Here is a 20,610-nt window from a genome sequence, read left to right as displayed (position 1 = left end):
TGGGCCAGGAAGGCTTGGAGGCCCAACCTGTAACCCCCCACCCCCAAGATCAACTGTGAAGCTGTGGAAATCACAGCAGAAGCTGCACCCATCTAGCTCCCAGGCACAGCCATCAGCTTACCACTCAGGCAGCTGAAGCCCAACGGAGAAAGGGGGGTTGCAGTTGCTCCTTCTGACCTCTAAGGGCAGAATACCCTTTTCATAAGGGATGCCCACCTAGGGATCCGGCGCTAGTGTGGGAGGATCAGTGAGCTGGGATCAGTATGGTAGAGCGTGTGGCTCTCGCGGGAGACTAGGGTCAGCCTGGAATTATGAAGGACCCAGGGTGAGTAAAGGGTCAAAAGGCGCTCATAGTGGTCCAGGATTATTGGGTTGTTAGTAGAAGGCTTAGACGACAGCGTATGTGTTTTGTGTTTGGAGGATGTTATTCTGAGTCCATTCAAGAGGGACCTATGACAAGATCGTGGGGGCTCCAGATTTCGCTACCGAAAGGGTCGGTATGAAAGGTTGCTTGGAGCTGCCAATGCTCGTCCAGGTCAAGGTGTCTCTGATAGCGGTCGAGGGAATCTCGTTTCACTTAGGGATCAGAGAGTCCCTAGTTTGGAAGGAGAGGAAAGGGTGCCGACGCCCTTCTCACCTCAGTCTGATACGGGGGGCCAGGCCTAGACGTCTCCTGGAGCCCCCGCCCATCGAGTGGCGCTACCCCAGGGCGGAGCGTCGGCGGGTCTCCCCAGAGCACAGGAGCCACGCGGGGCGGGCGCCCCCAGCGCCGGGGTTGAGGGAGGCTGGCTCCGCTCGGAGCTGGGAGGGGGGCGCGGAATCGGGGCTTTTTAGGACCCAGCGCGGCGCCTCCCTCCGGGGGCGAGTGCGGCTGCGCGCGCCGAGGGCTTGTGTCCGGAGAGCGGCGGGCTGGACGCGGACCGCGCGAGCGAGCAAGCGAGCAAGCGAGCCTAGCAGCAGCCCGGGCGGCAGAAGCGTCGCGGCGGCGGCGGCCGCTCCGCGCCTCGCCTCCCCGGCCTCGCCTCGCCGCGCCTGGACCCGCCACCCCCGCCTCCCTGGCGCGACCGCCGCAGCCCCATCGTCTTGACCGGCACCTTCAACCGCCTGCCCGAAGCCGGGCGCGGAGCGCGGGGCGCAGAGGCGCCAGAGCCAGTGCCCACCGGCCTCGCAGACCGAACCCAGCCCAGAGAACCAGTGCGGGCCCCGCAACAGCTCGGGAGCTGTCCCTTCAGCACCGCCGCCGGAGTCGGAGCGTAGCCCCGCGGAGCTCCAGCTCAAGCCGGAGCGTACCCAGCATAGCGCTCCGCGGCCGCCGCACCGAGCAGCGCCCTGGGTGCCCCTGCCCAGGGGGCCCGCCATCTCCTCCGAGAGGCGGGGAGAAGGAGCGAGGAGGGCGGGCGGGCAGGCAGGCGCGCCCGCCGCCGGGGGGAGCAGGCAGCCAGGCAAGGAGAGAGGGAGGGGGCCGGAGCCCGCCCTGCGCCCCAAGCTGCAGCCCGGCCACGCAGGGAGGAAGGCAGCGGTCATCCATCTCCCCAGCGCAGAGAGCGCGCTGCGGCGACCACCGCAGAGCAGAGCGCGAATTTCCCGGCCCCCTCTCCTCCCCTCCCCCTTCCGGGGGCTGATCTATCTGTCGGGCCTTTGGAGCAGCTGACCTTCCCCCAAAAAAGCTTTGTGTCAATTTCTCCATTTTCCCGCTGAGATGGGGACGGGAACCCGGCCCCCCAACCCTCTTTTCCCTCCTCCCGGGGCTCGCCGCTGAGCGCCGTCCCTCTCCCTCCCTTCCTCCTTCCCTTCCTCCCTCCCTTCTTTCCTCCTCTGCCTCCTCCGCAGCCGGACCAGCTCCCTCCCACATCTGGCGCCTAGAGACCCTTGGGATCCCGCGCACACGCCCCTGGACCAGCACCCGACAGAAAGCGCCCCTGAGGGGCTTGGGTCGCTCTTAGGGTGGCCAGAGCCACCATCCTCTGTCCCCCCCGACGGCTGGGGGGAGGGGGGAGGAGGCCCCGCGCCCCCCTCCCCGGCGCCAACTCCCCCTGGCGGCCGCTCCCATGGGTGTCGCTGGGCCGCGCCATGCCTAAGGGGGCGCCGCGATGGGCCAAGGGGACGAGAGCGAGCGCATCGTGATCAACGTGGGCGGCACGCGCCACCAGACGTACCGCTCGACGCTGCGCACGCTGCCCGGCACGCGGCTCGCCTGGCTGGCGGAGCCCGACGCCCACAGCCATTTCGACTATGACCCGCGCGCAGACGAGTTCTTTTTCGATCGCCACCCAGGCGTCTTCGCGCACATCCTGAACTACTACCGCACTGGCAAGCTGCACTGCCCAGCCGACGTGTGCGGGCCACTCTATGAGGAGGAGCTGGCCTTCTGGGGCATCGACGAGACCGACGTGGAACCCTGCTGCTGGATGACTTATCGCCAGCATCGCGACGCAGAAGAGGCGCTTGATAGCTTTGGCGGCGCACCCCTTGACAACAGCGCCGACGACGCGGACGCCGACGGCCCCGGAGACTCAGGCGACGGTGAGGACGAGCTGGAAATGACCAAGCGCCTGGCGCTCAGCGACTCCCCAGATGGCCGGCCCGGCGGCTTCTGGCGCCGCTGGCAGCCGCGCATCTGGGCGCTCTTCGAGGACCCCTACTCATCCCGCTACGCGCGGGTAAGTGACAACCTGCCCATCAGGAGAGCTGGGTGGTAAAGGCCGGGTTCTCTGCCTCCCTCGGGCAGGGGCGGATTGGAGAACTGGCGCCTAGGGAATCAGAATTGAAAGGAGTGTGTGTGTGTGTGTGTGTGTGTGTGTGTGTGTGTGTGTGTACATATGAGAACGTGCATAAAAGCGGGGATAAGAGAGAGATTGCTCTTCCAGGGTGACTAGTTTTGTAGGTATGTAAGGTCTGTGTCTGTATTTCCAAATTTAATATGTATGAGTGAGTACAAATGGGTGTTTGTGTGTATGAGTAGATTGTGTGTGCATATTTATGTAAGTGTGGTGGTGTATATTTGGGTGGGTAAAGTATGTAGTAGGAATGAGTGAACGTGTGTATGTTTGAATGTGCAGGAGTGCCTGTGTGTGCATATTTGTGTCTTTGCAGATGTACACTGTGAAGGAGTGAACTGCCCTTTAGATTTTCGTGTGGGGAGGGAAGCTGGGAGTCCTCCCTCCCTCCCTCCCAGGTAAGTGGCATCTGGAGCCACGCAGGGCCTACAGAGGAGGGCTTGAGGCCTGGTCTGCTGCTTAAGACAGACCACCCTCCCCAGGGAGCAACCTCAGGCCCTTGTGAAGAGAAGGTTGAGAGGGAGTCTTTATGGCTAATTAATAGCTTTGTAGTTGGTGTGGGGCTGGGCTGTGGGGAGGAGGATGTGGCCACTCTGAGACCTAGTGCTGGGAACAGGGCCTGACTAAAGGGGAGGGTTTTGGAAGGGGCCACTCGGCTTATACTATGCTTCCTCTGGGACCTGTCAGGGGCAAAGTAGGGGCCTAAAGGGTAACATGACCCAAGGGGTGTGAGAGGTGGGTGTGTCATCATCAGCCACTCCCCTTTAGTAACAGCAGCTTGTTGCGGGAGACAAAGGGCACCCTGCTGCTGACCTTGGCCTCTCAGAGGCTTCTTGGGATTAGTTTCTTCATCTGTTAAATGGGAGAAGGTGTCTGGTGAATCTAAGGGTCTTTCCTGCTCAACTGAGCCCTAAGGGGAGACAGTGGTGGCAGCCATCCACCCTGGAAGAGACACCCCTTGCCTTCACTGGCTCTGTGGTCTGAAGGGAGCCAAAGGCATGAGGGGGAGGGTCAGAGTTGTGAATTTGAAGCAGAGCCACCCCTCAACCCCCCACCAGGCAAACCACTGCTCTCTTTTGTTGCTCCACATCCCTTCTTTCCTGCCCCCTGGAGCTGAGGTGGGGAGGATTAGGCAGGGAAGGAGGCAGGATCAGTGCTAAGGATCAGTGGGGGGAGAGGACTTGGGGGGCACTGAGGTGTCCATGAGGAGAAAAAGGCTGTTTAGGCACAGGCCTGATACATTTGTGACTTCGATAAAACTCTCAGTGTTTTAGCATGCAAGGGAGGGGGCAGCAGGTCAGAGTCTTATGCATTAAATTCTAGAACAGATGTGGGGGAGGGTGGATAGCAACAGAACCAAGCCCTTCGTTTTGCCACTAGAGACCCTACACAAGGTCACTCAGGGAGCCAGAGGCCAAGCAAGACTAGAACCCAGGCCCTCTGGGATCCCATCATCTCCTGAGCTGGATGCCAGTTCCCTGCCATTTCCAGAATGGACTGGGACCCTCAGAGATCTACCCTCCCCTCTCCTCTCCTGACAGAGGCCACCACAACCAGGGAATTATGTAACTGGAGGCTGTGGCTGAGCTGTGGAGAGGGGCCGGAGGAGGGGGGCTGGGAGGTTGAACCAACACATATTGGGGCTGGGGGGCATGCTCGGCAAAGGCCTGGGTTAGGACAGCCACCCATTCAGCCTGCATTTGACCTTGGACAGCATCTCACCACAACCACCATCCCCCTTGGCCCAGGAAGGAAGTAGGCCCAATTTTCTCATTGTCCTCTCAGCCACCTGGCTCCCTAGTAAGAAGCTGGGTACCCTCACCCTACCCCTTGGGCTCAGTTTTAGGTTTCTGACCTGTATTCCTGACTTTCTGGATAGACAGGGGACATGTGGGGTATGTTCCACCCCCACCCCCTTACTGTCCATCTTCTTCCACTTGACATTCCTAGGCCATGGGGTGGTCTTTACCCAATACAGATAAATGGGCTGATTAGTGTGGTCTGGGGTCTTGTTGGTGTTTGAACCTTGCAGAAAATTCCTGATTGTCTCAAGTGTTCATTGAAGAACAGACTCTGAGGGAAAAGCTGGACTGTAGTGGGGAGATGGAGGAGAGTTAGAAGCCCCCACCCCCCACCCCCTGTCCGCGCCTTCTTTTCCCTGTAGCCTCACAGAATCACTCCAATTCCTCTGGGTGACAAATGAGGACACTGAGGCCCACAGAGGAAGGACCTGCCCAAGGGCACTTGAGAACTGAGGGCAGAGCCTGGATTAGAACCCAGGCTTCCTGCTGCACGCCAAGCTGGCCTTAGCTGCATTGCGCTGCCTCTCTGCGGCTCATCTGCGCAGGGACCAGCCTGCTGCCTGGCCTTCCTCCCCCTCCATCTTTGCTCGGCTGCTGCTGTCACCTTTGTTTACCCCTCCCCGCTCCTCAAACTGGTGGGTCAAGGTTTAAATTTTCATTCTAGTTTCTAGACTAGAATCCTGGATGTGTGTGACATTGTACGTGTGTGTGGCATTGTACGTATGTGTGAAAGAAAAGCTGTATGTGTGTGAAAGGGAATCTGTGTAAGAGAGATTCTGTGTGGGTGTGAGAGATTCTTCATGTGTGTGAGAAAGCCCATATGAGAATAAAAATACGTGTGAGTGAGACTCTGGGAGGAGTGTGCGCGTGTGTGCGCGCATGTGTATATGCGTGTGGTGAGACTATGTGCAAGAGATTCCGTGAGGGTCTGTATCAGAAATTCTGTGTGAACGTGAGAGAGACAGATTCTGTGTGTTTTCAGATGGACTTTGTGTGTGAGAACGAGGCAGCGTGGGAGAGAGTGCGTATATAAGAAAGAGAGGGAGACTGTACGTGTAAGAGAAATGCTGTGTGAGTCTGAGAAACTTGGGGTGTGCCACTGTGTGAGTACCTTGCTGTCTGTGGCGAGTGTGACATTGTCCATGTGAAGCTGTGCATGTGTGGCTGCGTGTGTGTGTGTGTGTGTGTGTGTGTGTGTGTGTGTGAGGCTGTGTGCATGAGACCCTCTGTGTGTGAGTCTGTATGTGGGGTGGGGGACCGTGTATGTGGCACAGACTGTGGATGTGTGAGGCTCTGTCATTGTGGCCGTGTGTGAGAGAGACCCTGTGTTGCCCAGGTGTGGGTGTTTCTTGAGGAAGATGAAATTCCAGACCAGCTTCCTGCTTGCTCCCTTGGTCTCCTGGTCCTCCTGAGCTGCTTTAGTGAGCGGTTTTGCTCCTCATTTCTGGTCTTCGATAGAAATACTGCTCTAGCCCAGGCCGGTTGTTGGTGCACGGACCAGACAGTGAGGTTACCCTCCCCCAGGCCTTCTTGTTGACCCTGGAAGAAAGGGCTACTTGGCTGGGGTGGGAAGTCCCATCTGAGCTCTTCAGGGGTGACAGCGAGCTAGAGCTGCCTGTTCCCCAGACCCTCTCTCCTGTGCTTTTCTGGGCACCCAGCTGAAGGGGTGAGGGGTGGGAAAGTGAGTTGGGACAGGATGACCCCAGCTCGTGTTCTGGGGTGAGGGGTGCTACCCCAGATGCACACAAGCAAAGGATGATGGTGGCACTATGCAGTAAGGGCCATGAAGGGGCTTCCTGGGCTTGTGAGAGAAGGAACAGTCCCAGAGGAGGTAACGCTAAGGTAAGCTTTGAGGGGCAGGTAGGAATAAGCCAGGCAGATGGCAGGGGATGGCAGTCCTGGCAAGCAAAGCCATGAAGGTGTGGGAGCAGGCAGGGCTGTTGGTGAAGTCTGGAGCAGCCCTGCCTTGAAACCTGCCCTTCTCTCTGCCTTGGGGCCAGTGCAGGTCTGAGGCCCTTGGCTTTTATCTATGATTTGCATGTTTTCATCAGGAACATTGTTGTGTTTCAGGTCAGGGCTAATGCTGGTCCTTGTTCTGCAGGTCAGAAAGTATCTTTAGCATGTGGTGTGTGTGTGTGTGTGTGTGTGTGTGTGAGAGAGAGAGAGAGAGAGAGAGAGAGAGAGATGACATCTGTCCCCCTTGCAAATGACAGTCACTTGACCTTCCAAATGACAAGGAAGTTCCAGTGGTTCCCAAGCTGGGGAAGCCCCACCACCCCACTGCCCACTCCTCCACTCTCTGTCTCTCTGCCTTGTCCCCTCCCCTTTGGGACCTGATGCAGCCCCAGCTTCTCCTCAGCTCCCTGGGAAGGAAATGCACTTGGTGGCAGGAATGAAGAGTCCAGCAAGAGACTTCTGTTCCTCCATTGTGTCTTAGCTGACACAGGGCCTTGGAGTCTTGGTGAGATTCAGGAGAGAGCTGCTCTCAGGGACTTCCTACCCAGCCTTCCACCTCAGAGCCTGCCCCCCAGGCCAGGGCCCCACCTCTAGTCATGGTAACCTGTGAAGGAGACCCATGGGCAGTGGGGAAGGGGCTGGTGTGTTCCCCTCTCCACCACTCCATGTGTTCCCCACCACAATGTGTCCCCAACTTAGTGTTTTTCTCCTTCCTGTGATGTTTTCACAGATGTCCTTATGTCTGAATGGTACCTGCACCCCCCCGCCCAGCTCCCTTCTCAGTAATGAAAATCAGAAACCAGTGTCTCCTCATCACAGTCTCTCAGCCCCTTCACCTCTGCAATGGACATAGGGGCGTCTGGGTGGCTCAGTCGATTAAGCACCTGACTCTTGATTTTGGCTCAGGTCATGATCTCACGGTTCATGAGATTGAGCCCCACGTCAGGTTCTGTGCAGACGGAGTGGAGACTGTTTGGGATCCTCCTTCTCAAACTAAATAAATAAATAAGTAAACATTTAAAGTAACTAAACTAAAATGGACATAATGATAGAACTTAGCCCAGAGAGTTAATGGAAAGATTAACCAAAGTAATGTGTGGAGAGCCCCGAGTCACAGGGTCCGGCATGCAGTAAGTGCTCGATAAATGTTGGCTGCTACCATCACTCCTGTTGGTCGTCTTATCATTCTCCTTCACGGCCCTCTAGATTCTGTCCCTGGCCCTCCATCCCCACGTCCACCATCCTGGTTCAAGCCGCCATCGTTCCCCTCACTCCTCCAGCAGCTCCCGACTGCTCTCCTACCTCCAGCCCCCGGACCCTCCAGTTCATTGTCTACTTGGCAACCACAGAGGTCTCTTCAACTCACAAATCTGTCAGCTCATTCCCTTGCCTATTTAAAACCCTTCGGTGCTTCCCTGGACCATACTGTGGTCCCTCAAGCCCCGCGTCCCTCTTCAGTCTCCTCTGGCCTGGCTCGCCCCATTGCTCATTGAGCTGCAGCTACCCTGGCCTCATTTCAGTTCCTTGCATGTGCCAGGTGCCCCTGCTTCAGGGCCTTTGCACATGCTGTTCCACCTGGAACACTCTTTCCTCCTGTTTTGCACCTCTTCATCCTTCACATCCCACTCAAAACGTTGTTCTACATGATGCCTTCCCAGAACCCACAGCGGGGGTCAGTGTTCAGAGTCCTTCCCTTCAGAGAAGCTATCTGGTATGTAATAAAATGTTCATTAGCAGCCTTGCTTGAGTCAGGTTTGTCTCTACCTCCAGACTCTAAGCTTCTTACATACTCCATAATAGGAGTGACTGTTATGACAGAGGAGGAAGTTGAGGCCCAGAGAGGAGTGCTTTCCCAAGGCCAAATGTGAGCAGGTTACTTGGGCAGGTTCAGACACCCAGATCTCTAACTCCTGGCTTAGTGGCTGGAGAGCCGGTCATCCCCCTTCCGATGCCTCAGGGAGTATTTGGAAGCTGGTGCCTTGGACACAGGTATCTGTGCTCCTTAACTCTGAGAGGGAGGCCTGGCATCTGCCAGAAGCTTTGGGAAGATTGGCTTGAGCTTCCCAGAGAGGCAGACAGGTTGTCCTAGAGCTGGGGGAAGGATTCTGGAGGGGGCTCATTTCAGGTCCCGCTGCCTGGGCCAGGGATCTCGGGGCCTCCCAAGACAGCTGACTATAGCGCTATGGCTATTCTGAGCGGTCCCATGACCAGTGTGCTCACTCTGGACCGAAAGGTCAGGGCCTCCTGTCAGCCCCTAGGCCAGCCTGGCCACCCCACTGGTTTGAGCTTCCCTTCCCTGGGTGCAGGCTCAGAGGAAAAGGGGGGCCTTGGGGGCTCCTGGGACTATTGGTTGCCCAGGCCTTATTCATGGGGACCACTTGGGTCGGAGGGACCACCTTCCACATGCATGGGACTGTTGGAGAAGATGGATGTTCCTGGGCCACCTCTAGCCACTATCCTCATCCAGTGGAGAAACAGGGTCAGAGAAGGGAAGACATTTGCCCAAGACCACACAGGTGAAACTCAAACTCCCACCCCCAGCCTCTCGGCCCTGGACCTGGCCTTTTGCATTTTTTTTGGCTCACAGATTTAACAGAATACCAAATCCCACCTGCACCTGCTGTTCTCTGACTTACTCCCATTGTTTCCTCCCCTGAAGGAGGGAGATTAAGCAGCTACCTGCCTTCCCACCTCCCTTCTCCACTCCCCCAAGAGGGCCCAGCACAGCTGGTTGAAAGTTCTGCAGGTCGTTCAACCCAGAGTTGGCCCAAATTCTGTTCTTATCATCCTCCAAGCAGGATTTTCTAGAACCCCTTTCCTTTCTTGAATCATAATACTAACGGCTGCTATTTACGAAATCATTTACTATGTATCCGTCTTAAGGACTTAATTTACATATTCTCATTTAATTCTCACAAAACTCCCAAGGAACTGTATTATTATTATCGTGCCAGTGTTGCAGATGAGGCTGCTGAGGCTCAAAGAGGTTAACTAACTCACCCAAGGTCACTTGGCTCACGAGTGAGCCTTCAAACCTGGGGCTGCCTGACGCTGGATTTCTGTCCATAACCACACTTCAGCCTCCCATTGCTGGGCCAGGATAGTGGGGTCTGTGGCCCAGTTTGGGTTCCCATCTGGTTCCCTCCCTGCCCCAGCAAACACTGTTTCCCAACAACCTGTCCGGGAATCCTGCTCTGCAAGTTCTGACCCCTGAACAATGGCAGGTGAGGGTCTAGCTTGGTGGGGTAGGGGCGCTCCGGCAGCCCCCAGGGAGAGGGTTTCAGGAGGTGCCTCATCGCCCCCACTATCCAGGCAGGGCCCGGGGCTCCGTGTGTCTACAGGGAAATGGCAGAGAGCTCAGGGAGGATTAGAAGCTGTCTTGCATGAGGTGATACACGGGGGACGTGGGGGTGGGGGTAATGCTGGCTCCTCAGCTCAGCGTTCGAGGCCTTCTGCTCTGGAACCTGGCCATGAGCTGTTCCTTTCTGCCAGGCTCCTCCCTGGTCTCCTTGCCTTCAGCCCTCATTCCAACCTCTGGGTTTTTGTTCATCTATTCCTCTCTCTCAGTGGCCTTTCTAGATTTGTTACATGTGAAAACCATCCTGCAAGGCTGCTCATGCATACGCTGGCTTCTCCTGTCCTCGCTGACCACCTTTGGGAGTGAGGGATCTGGGTTGAGCACGGAGTCAGCAGGCTTGCATGATTTGAGCTGGAGGTTAGTGAGTCACTTCTGGAGGCCTGTGGCTGGGGACAGGCAGGCCCTTAGGATAAAGGACCGGCCCAGGTGCGTGGAGAGATGTGGCCACAGACAAGACCCGAGTTGCGGGCATCAACAACTGAGCCAGAGCGAGATCTGTAACCGGGCCATCACACCAACCGGGCTCCCTTGGGAAAGTCCCACCGCCCCCTCAGTCTGCAGGTGTTGCCTCTGTAAAATACGAGGTCATTCCACATGACCACCAAGTCCTTTCCCACTTCTGACATTCCAGGAGTCTAAGAATTCCGGGCTTTGGCTTCCCAGAGGCACCGTGGGAGCCACGTTAGTCCTTCCCTATCTCTCCTTCCACGTCTTCAGCCCAGCTCCTTTCTAGGACACATTTGAGCCCTCCTGGCAAGGGCCCTGACACCAAGCAGGCAGGAGCCCAGGGGAAGGGCTCTGAAGAGCTTCCTCCTACATTCATTCAGGCTCTCTCAACCTGTTTTCATTCATTCATTCATTCAAGGTCTTGTAATCATGCCCTGCCTGGGGTCGTCACTGTGACCACTGTGAACCATCACTGGCTCACCCAGCCCACTCACCCACTGTGGGTACCATCCATTTAGGGTGTGCTTGCTCGGGCCCAGCAGGTGGCACCTGTTTGCCCTCTTCTCCAGGCCCTTCCCTAGGCTGTCCGCCCTCTGGGAGTTGCAGAGAGGTGAACTCAGGGAGGGAATGTTATGCCAGCCTGTAGGGGCTAGAGCAGGGCAAGGTGACTAACACCGATGGTGAAGGGGGCGCTGTGGAGATGGTTGCAGTGAGCTCCTTCTGTGCTGGGTGGGGCCAGGCTAGGGTAGGGGGGTATTTATAGTGGCTGCTCCGGGAGCTGCAAGGGTGGTTGCTGGAGGATTCCCACCCACGGCTGACTCTCAGATTACCTGGGCTGCTTCCAAAAGGTCAGGCTGCTGGGCTCTGTCCCTTGAGAATTTGATTCCTAGATCAGGGGGTGTTCGGGGTGTTTAGTCCACTCTCACAGGACACTAATGCTCAGCGAGGGAGAATCTGCACTGGGGGCTGGGACATAGGGGCCCTCGCTACTTGGTGTGGTCCTCCAACATCACCTGGGCACTCGTTAGAAATGAAGAGTTTCAGGCCCCACCGGAAGCCTACTGATTCAGAACCTTCATTTTAACAAGATCCCAGATGAATCATATGCACATTCGATTCTGAGAAGTGCTGAGGCGGGCAGCTGCTCCCAGCTGAGGGGAAGTATCAGGACACAGAGAGGCCTGAATGGGTGTTTGCAGGTCGGCAGAGCTTCAAGGGGGGTGACTCTGATCCTCCCTTGTGCCTAAGACGTTAGCATCGAGGTAATGGACCTGAGATGAGGCCCCAGCTCAGTAAATGGCAGCTGCATCTGTAAATTGCTCAGACCAAACCCTTGGCACCATGCTTGATTCCTTCCTCTCTCTCTCACACATCAGCAAATCCTTTGCCTCCATGTTGAAAGCCTCCCAGAACCCAGCCGTGTCACATCACCTCCATCACTAAGTCCCTAGCTGAAGCCACCATCTTCTCTCCCCTGGATTCCTATGAACTGTCCCCCGCTCCAGTTCCTTCTCCACCTGCAGCCAGGGCCATCCAAGGTAAGATGCTCGTCAGAGGAAGCCACCTCTGTGCTCCGCTAACTCTGGCTTCCAGTCTCACTCAGGAAGAAGCCCAAGTCCTTCTGAGGCTACTGGGCTGCACATGAGCCCCTTGAGCCGACGGTCTCCCTTCTGCTCTCCTGCCTCTCCTACTCCTCATTCTGGCCTCCTCGGTTTTCCACCAGCACAGTGGTTGTGCTTCTGCCTCAGGACCCTTACTCTTGCTGTTCCTTCCACCTGGAGCACTTTCCCCGCCAACACACTCCCTCACCTGCTTCAGGTCTGGACTCAGATGTCATCGTCATCGGGTCAGATCACACCCTGGCTTTCCCTGCCCCTGTTTTGTGCTCTCCTGTTTTCCTTCTTGGCATTAACACCATCTAACTGTATTTTATTTATTTACCTTGAATATTGTCTATTTCCCTCCTTAGAGGAAGCTAGAACAGGGCCTGGCACAGAGTGGGGACTAAATAAATATTTATTGAGAGGATGGATAAGGAGGCCAGACCTAGGTCAGACACTGCCATCACACCTGTGGCTGACCCCTTTCTTCCTTGCCTCACCTGGAAACACATCCCTCCATCCCCGAAAGCAGTGGTGGAGAGGCAGAGAAAGAGGATGAGGCAGCACTAAGAATGCTGGCATGTCCTGGTCAGGGCTGGGGGTGGGGGGGACAAACGCCAGTCAGGGCAGGTCCCACCTGCCACTGTCGCCACCCAGGGCCAGATGAGCCTCTTCCCATCCCAGCTCCCCCACCTCTGCAAACTCCTCCTTCACTCAGCCCAGGGAGCCCCTGGCCCGCTTCCCACAACCAGAGCTCAGAGGCTAAGGAACTATTTTCCCAAATCAGGACACAAGAGCTGTCACAGGAAGACGGAGATGTTGCAGGGTCCACAGTTTGCAGGTCCATGTGGTCCAGCCAGATGCCTGGAAGTGAAGTCTCCCTTCTCTTGTGACTCTTCCTATAGGCCAGCCAGGCTTTTTCTCTCCCTCTCCCTCCCCATCTTCTTCCCGGGCCACCTCCTTCTCTTCCCTGTCCCTTCCATCACCCCCTTTCCTCTATTAGTTACTGGCTTTCAACACAGACTCTTCCCCTTGAAAGCCTAGGGTGCTTTTTGTCCCAAGTTCCCCTGCTTTGACCCTCAGTCATGTGTTCAGCTGAAAGTGGGTGGGCCTTGAGGCCCCACTCAGCGATGTGACCTGAGTCCAGTACTTTCCTGAGTGTGGCCTCTTGAGCCAGGAGGCCTGCATTCAAGTCCCAGCCCTACACTTCCCAGTTGTGTGACCTTGGACAAGTTCCCTAACCTGTCTGTATCTCAAGAGATATTAATAGCACCTGACTCATAAGGAAGTCGAGAGGCTTGAATATGTTAAGCACTTAGCCCAGAACCCGAAACATAATAAGTGCTTAATTATCGTGCGTTCCATTATTGTCTTTTTACTGGCGCTTGGCTCTAGAAGATCCAAACCATCAGCTGTTCATTGTCTATACTTCCTTATTTCAGCAACTGACTCTCCTTTCAAATAACTCTCTAGGGGGCACCTCACCTCCCTTGGCCCTGGGGGCCCTTCCTTCCAGAGTCTATCTCCCAGGGGCCAGATTTCAGGGTGTCATCCCAGCAGGCCTGGATTCTGTCTTGGTCTCTGCCACGAACCCGCTGTGTGTCACGGGCGGATCATGGCCCCCTCTGATCCTCAGTCTCCCCATCAGTTGTCATGGGCCACTGGTCCCTGCTCTGCCTCCCTCTCCAAGTGTAGAGGGGAATGAAGGAGATGAAAACTGGAAGTTCCGCCTGCAGGGTGGAGGGGCAGGGAGGGTCACTGACATCTGTGGTCGGAAGCCGAGCATGGTGGCCCGAGATGCTGACAAGAGTACCGGTGTGGAGGGACTGGTGGGCAGGGGCCATGGATCACAGCTTCAGTCCTTGAAATGCGCCCCTTTACAAGGGGATCCTCTGGCACAGTGAGCAGGGGCAGCAAGGGCCAGGCAGACCCTAGAAGCTGCTGGGGCTGGGCGCCTGTTGGTGTCAGTGGGCGGTGCCCACTCTGGGGCTGGGCTGCCCCGCCAGGCCGACGCCAGGCTGGGTGGGGACGAGCTAATATTAGCTGGGGCAGCCCCAGACAGCTGAGCCTGGGGGGCCTCGGGAGCCTCGCTGGGCCCGGGCTCTGTTGCTTCGGCCTGGGCCACAGCAGCCAAAGGAAGCTTTCTCAAGCCTGTGCATGGCCTTGGATGCCCCTTCCACACTGGCCCGATCCAGAACTTGCCCTGCTAGCCTGGCAGTCCTGCTGCTTCACCCTGGCCCTGGCTCCTGCCCACAAGCCCCTGGCCCCCTGCCCATGACATGCCCCTACCTCACCTCTTTCCTTCTCCATCCATAGAGCAGGAAGGGACTTCTTTCCCTACACCCCTACTCTATACATGAACACAGTCTGTGTAGTTCCCTGCCGGGCGTGTGGGTGGGGTGGGGATGGGGCTGTTAGCATTCATTCATTCATTCCTCCATTCAACCAATATTTATTGAGTACCTACTTACTAGGTGGCAGGCAAGAACCTGGGAATAGAGCAAAGAACAAAACGGTCAAAAATTCCTGCCCTCAAGAAGCTTACATTCCAGCGCAGGGAGAATACAAAGAAATAAATGCATGCATAACCATATAGGGTGTCAGATGGTGACGAGGGCCATGGAGATGTATAATGGAGATGTATATATAGGGCCCAGGAAGTGCTGGGGGGGGGGGGGGTGACAACTTTAACTAGTGTGGCAGGGAAGGCCTCCCTGAGCAGGTGATGGAGGGAGATATGTGACACATATCTTAAGACATGTGTCTCGCTTAAGACACAGTGAGAGGCCAGTATCCAGGGCTGGACTCAGAGAGCCAGAGGACAATGGTAGGTCATGAAGAGAAGAGCACAGCTCCCCACAGCCCCAGTGGGCTCCTGGTAGTAGGGTCTTGCCCCGTGGGCCTCGGCCTGTGCTAGCCTGGTGCTCGGCTGTGTTCACGTCTCCATGGCCGTCCCCTCCCCACCCCACATGAGTCCGAACCTGGCCCTACTGATTATTAGCTGTGTGACCTCTGTAAGCCTCAGCTACCTCAGCTGTAAAGGGGGGATACGAACAGTCCCCACTTCAAGGGGCTGCCATGAGAACCCAATGAGATAAGTTATAGAAGGCCCTTTAGCACAGTATAGGGCACAACACATGTGTTCAAGTTATGCATTATCATTCTCACCATTTGGCACATGAGGCATCTTTCTAGGATGCTCTGCAGACACTGGCCTCACCCACTGAAGGATTCTGAGAATCAATGTCTGAAAGGGGTTAGACAGGAGCTTCCTGTTACCAGGAGACTTCGGCGACCCCCCAGGGATCTTCTCAGCCCTTGAGGGTGGTAGAGTGGGGAGGCGTGACTCCCTTGGGCCTTATCACCAGGGCAAGGCTGTGAACATATTTTAGACCATGGCCTCCCGCCAGGGCCAACATCTTACCACTTAGAGATTAATGTTTTATGCTCAGCCTCAGGGGCTCTCTTAGCAGCTGTGAGGAACGCGGTCACCCACTGGGCCGCCTGGAGCCAACCAGAGCCCTGGGATGAGGTCTGGGCTCTTGGTAGCTAACGTGGCTGCCACCTGCTAAGAGCTAGCCCCGGGCAGGATGCTTCTCCTCATATTCCCACGGGAGCTCCTGCCTTGGCGCCTGACCAGCCCACACACCTGGAGCATGGCCCTTGTCTTTTGGGGCCTTAGTTTCCTCATCTATAAATTGTGCATAATGCTGGGAGCTGGGAGAAGCCGCTAAGACAGAGGCAGAAAGATAATTTGTGAGGGAGGAAATACGGTTCAAAGCAGGGCCATGTGCCAGAGGAGACCACTGTCTCGAGGGCAGGGGGTTGTGAGGAGGGCATAGGTAGAGGTGAAAGCACAGACCTTGGACCTGGCTGGACCTCAGTGTGGGCTCGGGCAGGTGGCATCTGGCCAAACCTGTTTTCTCCTGTGTGAAGTGGGGATGAGTCTCTGAAGGCAAAGCCTGAGCACCATGCCTGGCACATGAGACACGCTTTCCAGGGGTTGGAGATCTGGCTACCTGGGGCACCACTGAACCTGGTCCTGGGTTCAGATGCCCCGGGAAAGTCCGTGTATCGAGGCCCAGGCTGATCCACAGAGACAAGGAAGCAAGCTGTGGAAGCTTCCTCTGGTGGCCCCACAGCTTCAGGGCCATGAACCACTGTCACCAATGATATATTTAGCAACACAAAGGTCAGAAATGCTAGGCACTGGCTTCCCTTCTAGGCAGCAGGAACCATGTCTACTGAGGCCTGGCTGTCACCAAGCAGATATTTTTTTTCTGTCGAGAAGTCCGGGCATCTGAGTAAAATCCTTGGAGTAAGGAATCACTGTGGTTTGTACTGGCTGGCCAAGTCTTTCCATGTCTGTGGTCTTTCCTGTACCCTGTTGTGCTACCCTTGGAAAATCCCACCCAACCTGTCTTCCCAGACAGCCCATCCTTGGCCTTTAGGCACATCAGCCATTCCCCCCAGCAGGCTGTGTAGCTCCCCTCTGCCTCCTGCCTTTGCCTGCTCTGTTCCCTCTTGAACAGCCTGCTCTCCCAGAGAACTTTTCCCACCCTTGATCCAGCTGTTCTACTGAGGTTACATGTCTTCCCAACTCAGCCGCAGCCTCTTAGAGGACAAGGAGCCGCTTAAGGAGGATAGTTCCTGTTACATAATGTGGGATCAACAAATCTTTGCTAAGTGATGTACTTCACAACAGCCCTGTGAGGTAGAAGGATGAGATATCATCCCCATCTTACTGATGAAGGAATAGCTGGCCCAGAGAGATTAATTTGTTTGTATGAGATGTCCAGTTAGTGAGCGGTGGAAGAAGGATTGGATCCCAGGTCCTCTTTGGGAAATCGAGAAGGTGAACGAGAGCAGTGCCATGTTCCTTCCTGCGCTATTATGCTAGGGTTCTGTGGTCAAGAATGAGGTGGTTGGATGGACAGATGGGTGGTGGACAAGTGGATGAAAGAATGGATAAAAAGACGGGTACATGGGTGTACACAGATAAATGAATGGAAGGAAAGATATATGAGTGAACACCCAGCTAGGTGTGTATCTTGGCGGATGGGCGAACAAATGGATGGATTAATTTCTAGTCACTTGGCTTCGAGGCGGGAAAGGAAGTCTCATGTCTCATTAAATGAAAACATCCTACAGGATAGGACTTGGAAGCTGGAGACTTCAGGGTGGAAGGCAGGGCGGAGCAGCCTAGCCCGTGAATGGAGAAAGGGGGCTTCCAAGATGCAGGGGTGGACGGTTTGTGGAGTGAGGGAGCCTGGAGCTGGGGGCAGGGACTCGCCTCAGAGACTGACCCTCCCAAGGGTGAGAAGCTCTGATGAAGCAGCCCCAAGACAGGCTGGAAAGAAGTTGCAGTCAGAGCCATGTGATGGGGAAGCCTCAGGGTCAGGGGTTTTCCAGACTCCCTGAGGCCACCGGAGGGCAGACGGTGAGTGGGAGGTTGGCCTCTGAACCCCGGGCGGCACTGAGCATACCTGTGATTTCAGTCTGTTCTGGGGTAGGGAGGCTGCTCTTCCTCCCCAGGTCCCCGGCTTCAGTGAGCAAGCCGCTCTGATAGCTGTGGCGGGATGTACTCAAGGGGACAGCGCAGCTCTCCTGGCCGAGGGGTGCGCCCTCCTGAGGCACCTGGCTCGGGGATACCAAGACACCATCTTCCACTGCTTTTTGTCATCAGTCCCCAGGTTCTAGACGTGAGCTCCAAGGCTCTCATTTTAATTACCTGGCATGAGCCAGTAGAGGGACCGCAGACATGGGTGGCCAGGAGTTGAGCTTGGCAGGGCCTGGAGGCTTAGATGCTGCTAGCCTGGAGCAGGCTGAAGCTAAGGCTCTCCATTTGCACAAGACGCAGAGCTGTGAGCTCCAGCCTCCCTCCCAAAGCCCAGAGCATTCCCCAGCACCAGGCTGCACCCCCCACACATACACTGGCCCCAGCGATCTCCCTGGGAAACCAGGTCCCAATGAGAGTGCCTGGTGCGCCGCTAACTGCTCATTACAGTCACGGCTGCAGCTAAGTATAGCTCCAGCACATACAAGACCAAGACAGCAAGGGAAAGTCTTTTCATAAGAAAGCTTCACATGCAAACACACAAACATCTGCGTGCACACGCTCCCCACACTCGTGCATACTGATGGCCTTGGACTTGTACTTGCACCAACACAGAGTTTCGTTCACTCACCGAGGCTTTCGTTCAATGAATGTTTGTTGAGGAGCTGAGAGAGTGGTTGAGGGCATGCGTTCTATAGTCAGACAAAGCTGGGTTCTAACTTCATCACCTCCCAGGTTTATGATCGTGGGCAACTTAGCCTTTCCATGCCTCAGTTTCCCTCTCTCTACAGTCGGAATGGTAACCACAATCCAGGCCTCAGAGTTAGGGTCAGGGTCAGTGAGATGGGGCATGTATAAGTGCTCAGGATGGGTCTGGCTCAGGGTGGGTGTCAGTACATGGTCCGTATCCTCACTACTGAGTACTTACTCTGTGCCTAGCTCTGTGCTTGGAGCTTTATTTAGAGCTATCGTTTCTGGAGGTGGTTGTGAAAAGTGGTGCCTGGTGTATGATAGGCACTCAGTAAATATTTGATGATTGAGTGAATGAACAAACCACTGAGAGCTGCATCAATGGATGGTCGGATGTCCTTGGAGCTTGGAGGAGGCATCCACCCTCACTTGTCTCTTAGCCAGGCTGTGGCTCCAGTAGGATCTAGATATTCTTGTGGGTAACATAGGGATCCTAGAGATAGAGGAGGAGCTCCAGGGTGTCTGGGTGCGCCCCTTCCCCATTTTGGAGACACGGAAATGGCTGCACAGCGGGTGGTGCCTCATTCAGCTTGGGCAGACACAGTAGTCATGCAGCAGCAGTCAGGGCCCTAGCTGAGCACTTGGGCAGGCTGGGGCCCCTGGGCTGTCACTAGGCAGGGCCCTGTCTGCAGGGGAGGCGCTGGAAATCAGCCTGGGTAGGAAATAAGCTTTAGAAGTTTTTAAAAAATAATATTCTTTTCAAAAAGAAATGTTTATTTATTTGGGGGAGGGGGAGAGAGAGAATGCCGAGGAGGCTCCATGCCCAGCAAGAAGCCCTACACGGGGCTTGATCCTGTGACTGTGAGATCATGACCTGAACCATTATTAAAAGTCAGATGCTCCACTGACTGAGCCACCCAGGTGCTCCAATATTCAGGATTTAAAGGTACTGTAGGGGCACCTGGGTGGCTCAGTCAGTTAAGTATCCTACTTTGGCTCAGGTCATGATCTCATGTTTCGTGAGTTTGAGCCCCACGTCGGGCTCTGTGCTGACAGCTCAGAGACTGGAGCTGCTTTGGATTCTGTGTCTCATTCTCTCTCTACCCCTTCCCCACTTGTGCGTGCGCTCTCTCTCTCTCTCTTTCCCCCTCCTCCTCTCTGTCTCTCAAAAATGAATAAATGTAAAAATTAAAGAAACACTAAAGGTACGGTCACGGGGCACCTGGGCCGCTCAGTTGATGGAGCATCCAACTCTTGATTTTTGGCTCAGGTCATAATCTTGCAGTCGTGAGATCGAGCCCTGCATCATGCTTTGTGCTGGGTGTGGATGGAGCCTGCTTAAGATTCTCCCTTTCTGCCCCTCTCCCCCGCCGTCGTCGTGCACGCACTCTCTCTCTAAAATTAAAAAAAAAAGTTACTGTCACCATTCCCAGCCTTTGAATAGGTTGGCAGCTAAATGGCCTGGGCCATCTCCTCCCATCGCACCTCCTCAAAAAGAAAGTGACATTTCCTGGTGCTTTTTTAAGCCGAGGCCAGCTAGGCCTGGCTGGGGCATGGCGTGGGGAGGGGGCGGGTGACACTGGGGAGTCACACAGCCTGAGTCTCTCCTCACCTTGAGTGATCTCAAGGCTCTGGGAATAGACAGGGTCTCGTGTCCTCGCCATGTGCCCCAGATTCCAGTTGCCACACTCCAGTGCCGGCGCGCAGGTTTTGAATTCCACATTCTGGAGCCAGCGATGCCCCCTGGGCAGGACTCGGGCAGTTGAACTCCACAATAAGTGCCTTCAGCTGGCCAGCCTGCTGGGAGTGGGGAGGGTAGGCCTGTCCCCTCCCTGAAAAGGAACTTCCGTGCCCTTGTGCCCACTGTCCTCAGTCATTCGTGGTCATAGCGGGTGGGGATTCAGATGTTTACTGATTTTGTCCATTGTCAAGGGGTGAACATGATTGTGCCTGCTGCCAGGGTATATGTGAGTCTGCTGTCAATGGGTGTACCCATTGCCAGTGTAGACGTGGATCTGCTCTCAATCACTCTGCCCACTGCCAGTATAACAATCTCTGTGGAGATTAGGCCAATGAGGACAGTGCTGGGTGATTAGTGACTCTATCTGTGGTCAGTTGAGTCAAGATGCATAGACGGGGATTATTCTTTTACGAGAGTACATGTAGATCTGCCCTGAGTGTGGTCAGTGCCGGTATAAACACAAGTGTGAAGTCAACATCTGTGTACGTTGCCAATGTAGATGCAGATGCTGAAATCAGTGATCCGTGACTGCGCACACTGCCTGTGCAGATGAGGAAGTGGGCACCAGAGGAGGGCTTCACTTCCCAAGGAGGCTGAAAAGGGTAAACGTTGTTGTGCCCATTGCATAGGTAGAAGGATCGAGACAGGTAGACATAGGATGTATATCCACAGTCTTCCCAC

The 20,610-nt window shown here is 55.6% G+C and overlaps 1 protein-coding gene across 1 annotated transcript in view; it reads left to right on the top strand.

The window, feature by feature from the left end:
- Positions 1–1,521: 1,521 nt before the first annotated feature.
- Positions 1,522–20,610, top strand: part of KCNC1 (potassium voltage-gated channel subfamily C member 1) — a 44,144-nt gene continuing 25,055 nt past the window's right edge. Inside the window, exon 1 of the mRNA XM_040495691.1 lies at positions 1,522–2,660. Coding sequence (XP_040351625.1) covers positions 2,091–2,660 — 570 coding nt within the window. The 5' untranslated portion in view covers positions 1,522–2,090. The remainder of the gene's footprint in view (positions 2,661–20,610) is intronic.

Source organism: Herpailurus yagouaroundi, unplaced genomic scaffold, assembly GCF_014898765.1.
Source record: "Herpailurus yagouaroundi ecotype Mexico unplaced genomic scaffold, PumYag 187, whole genome shotgun sequence".
Taxonomy (NCBI): Eukaryota; Metazoa; Chordata; class Mammalia; order Carnivora; family Felidae; genus Herpailurus; species Herpailurus yagouaroundi.
Note: the sequence above shows the minus strand (reverse complement) of the source record. Positions and strands in the feature narration are given on the sequence as shown.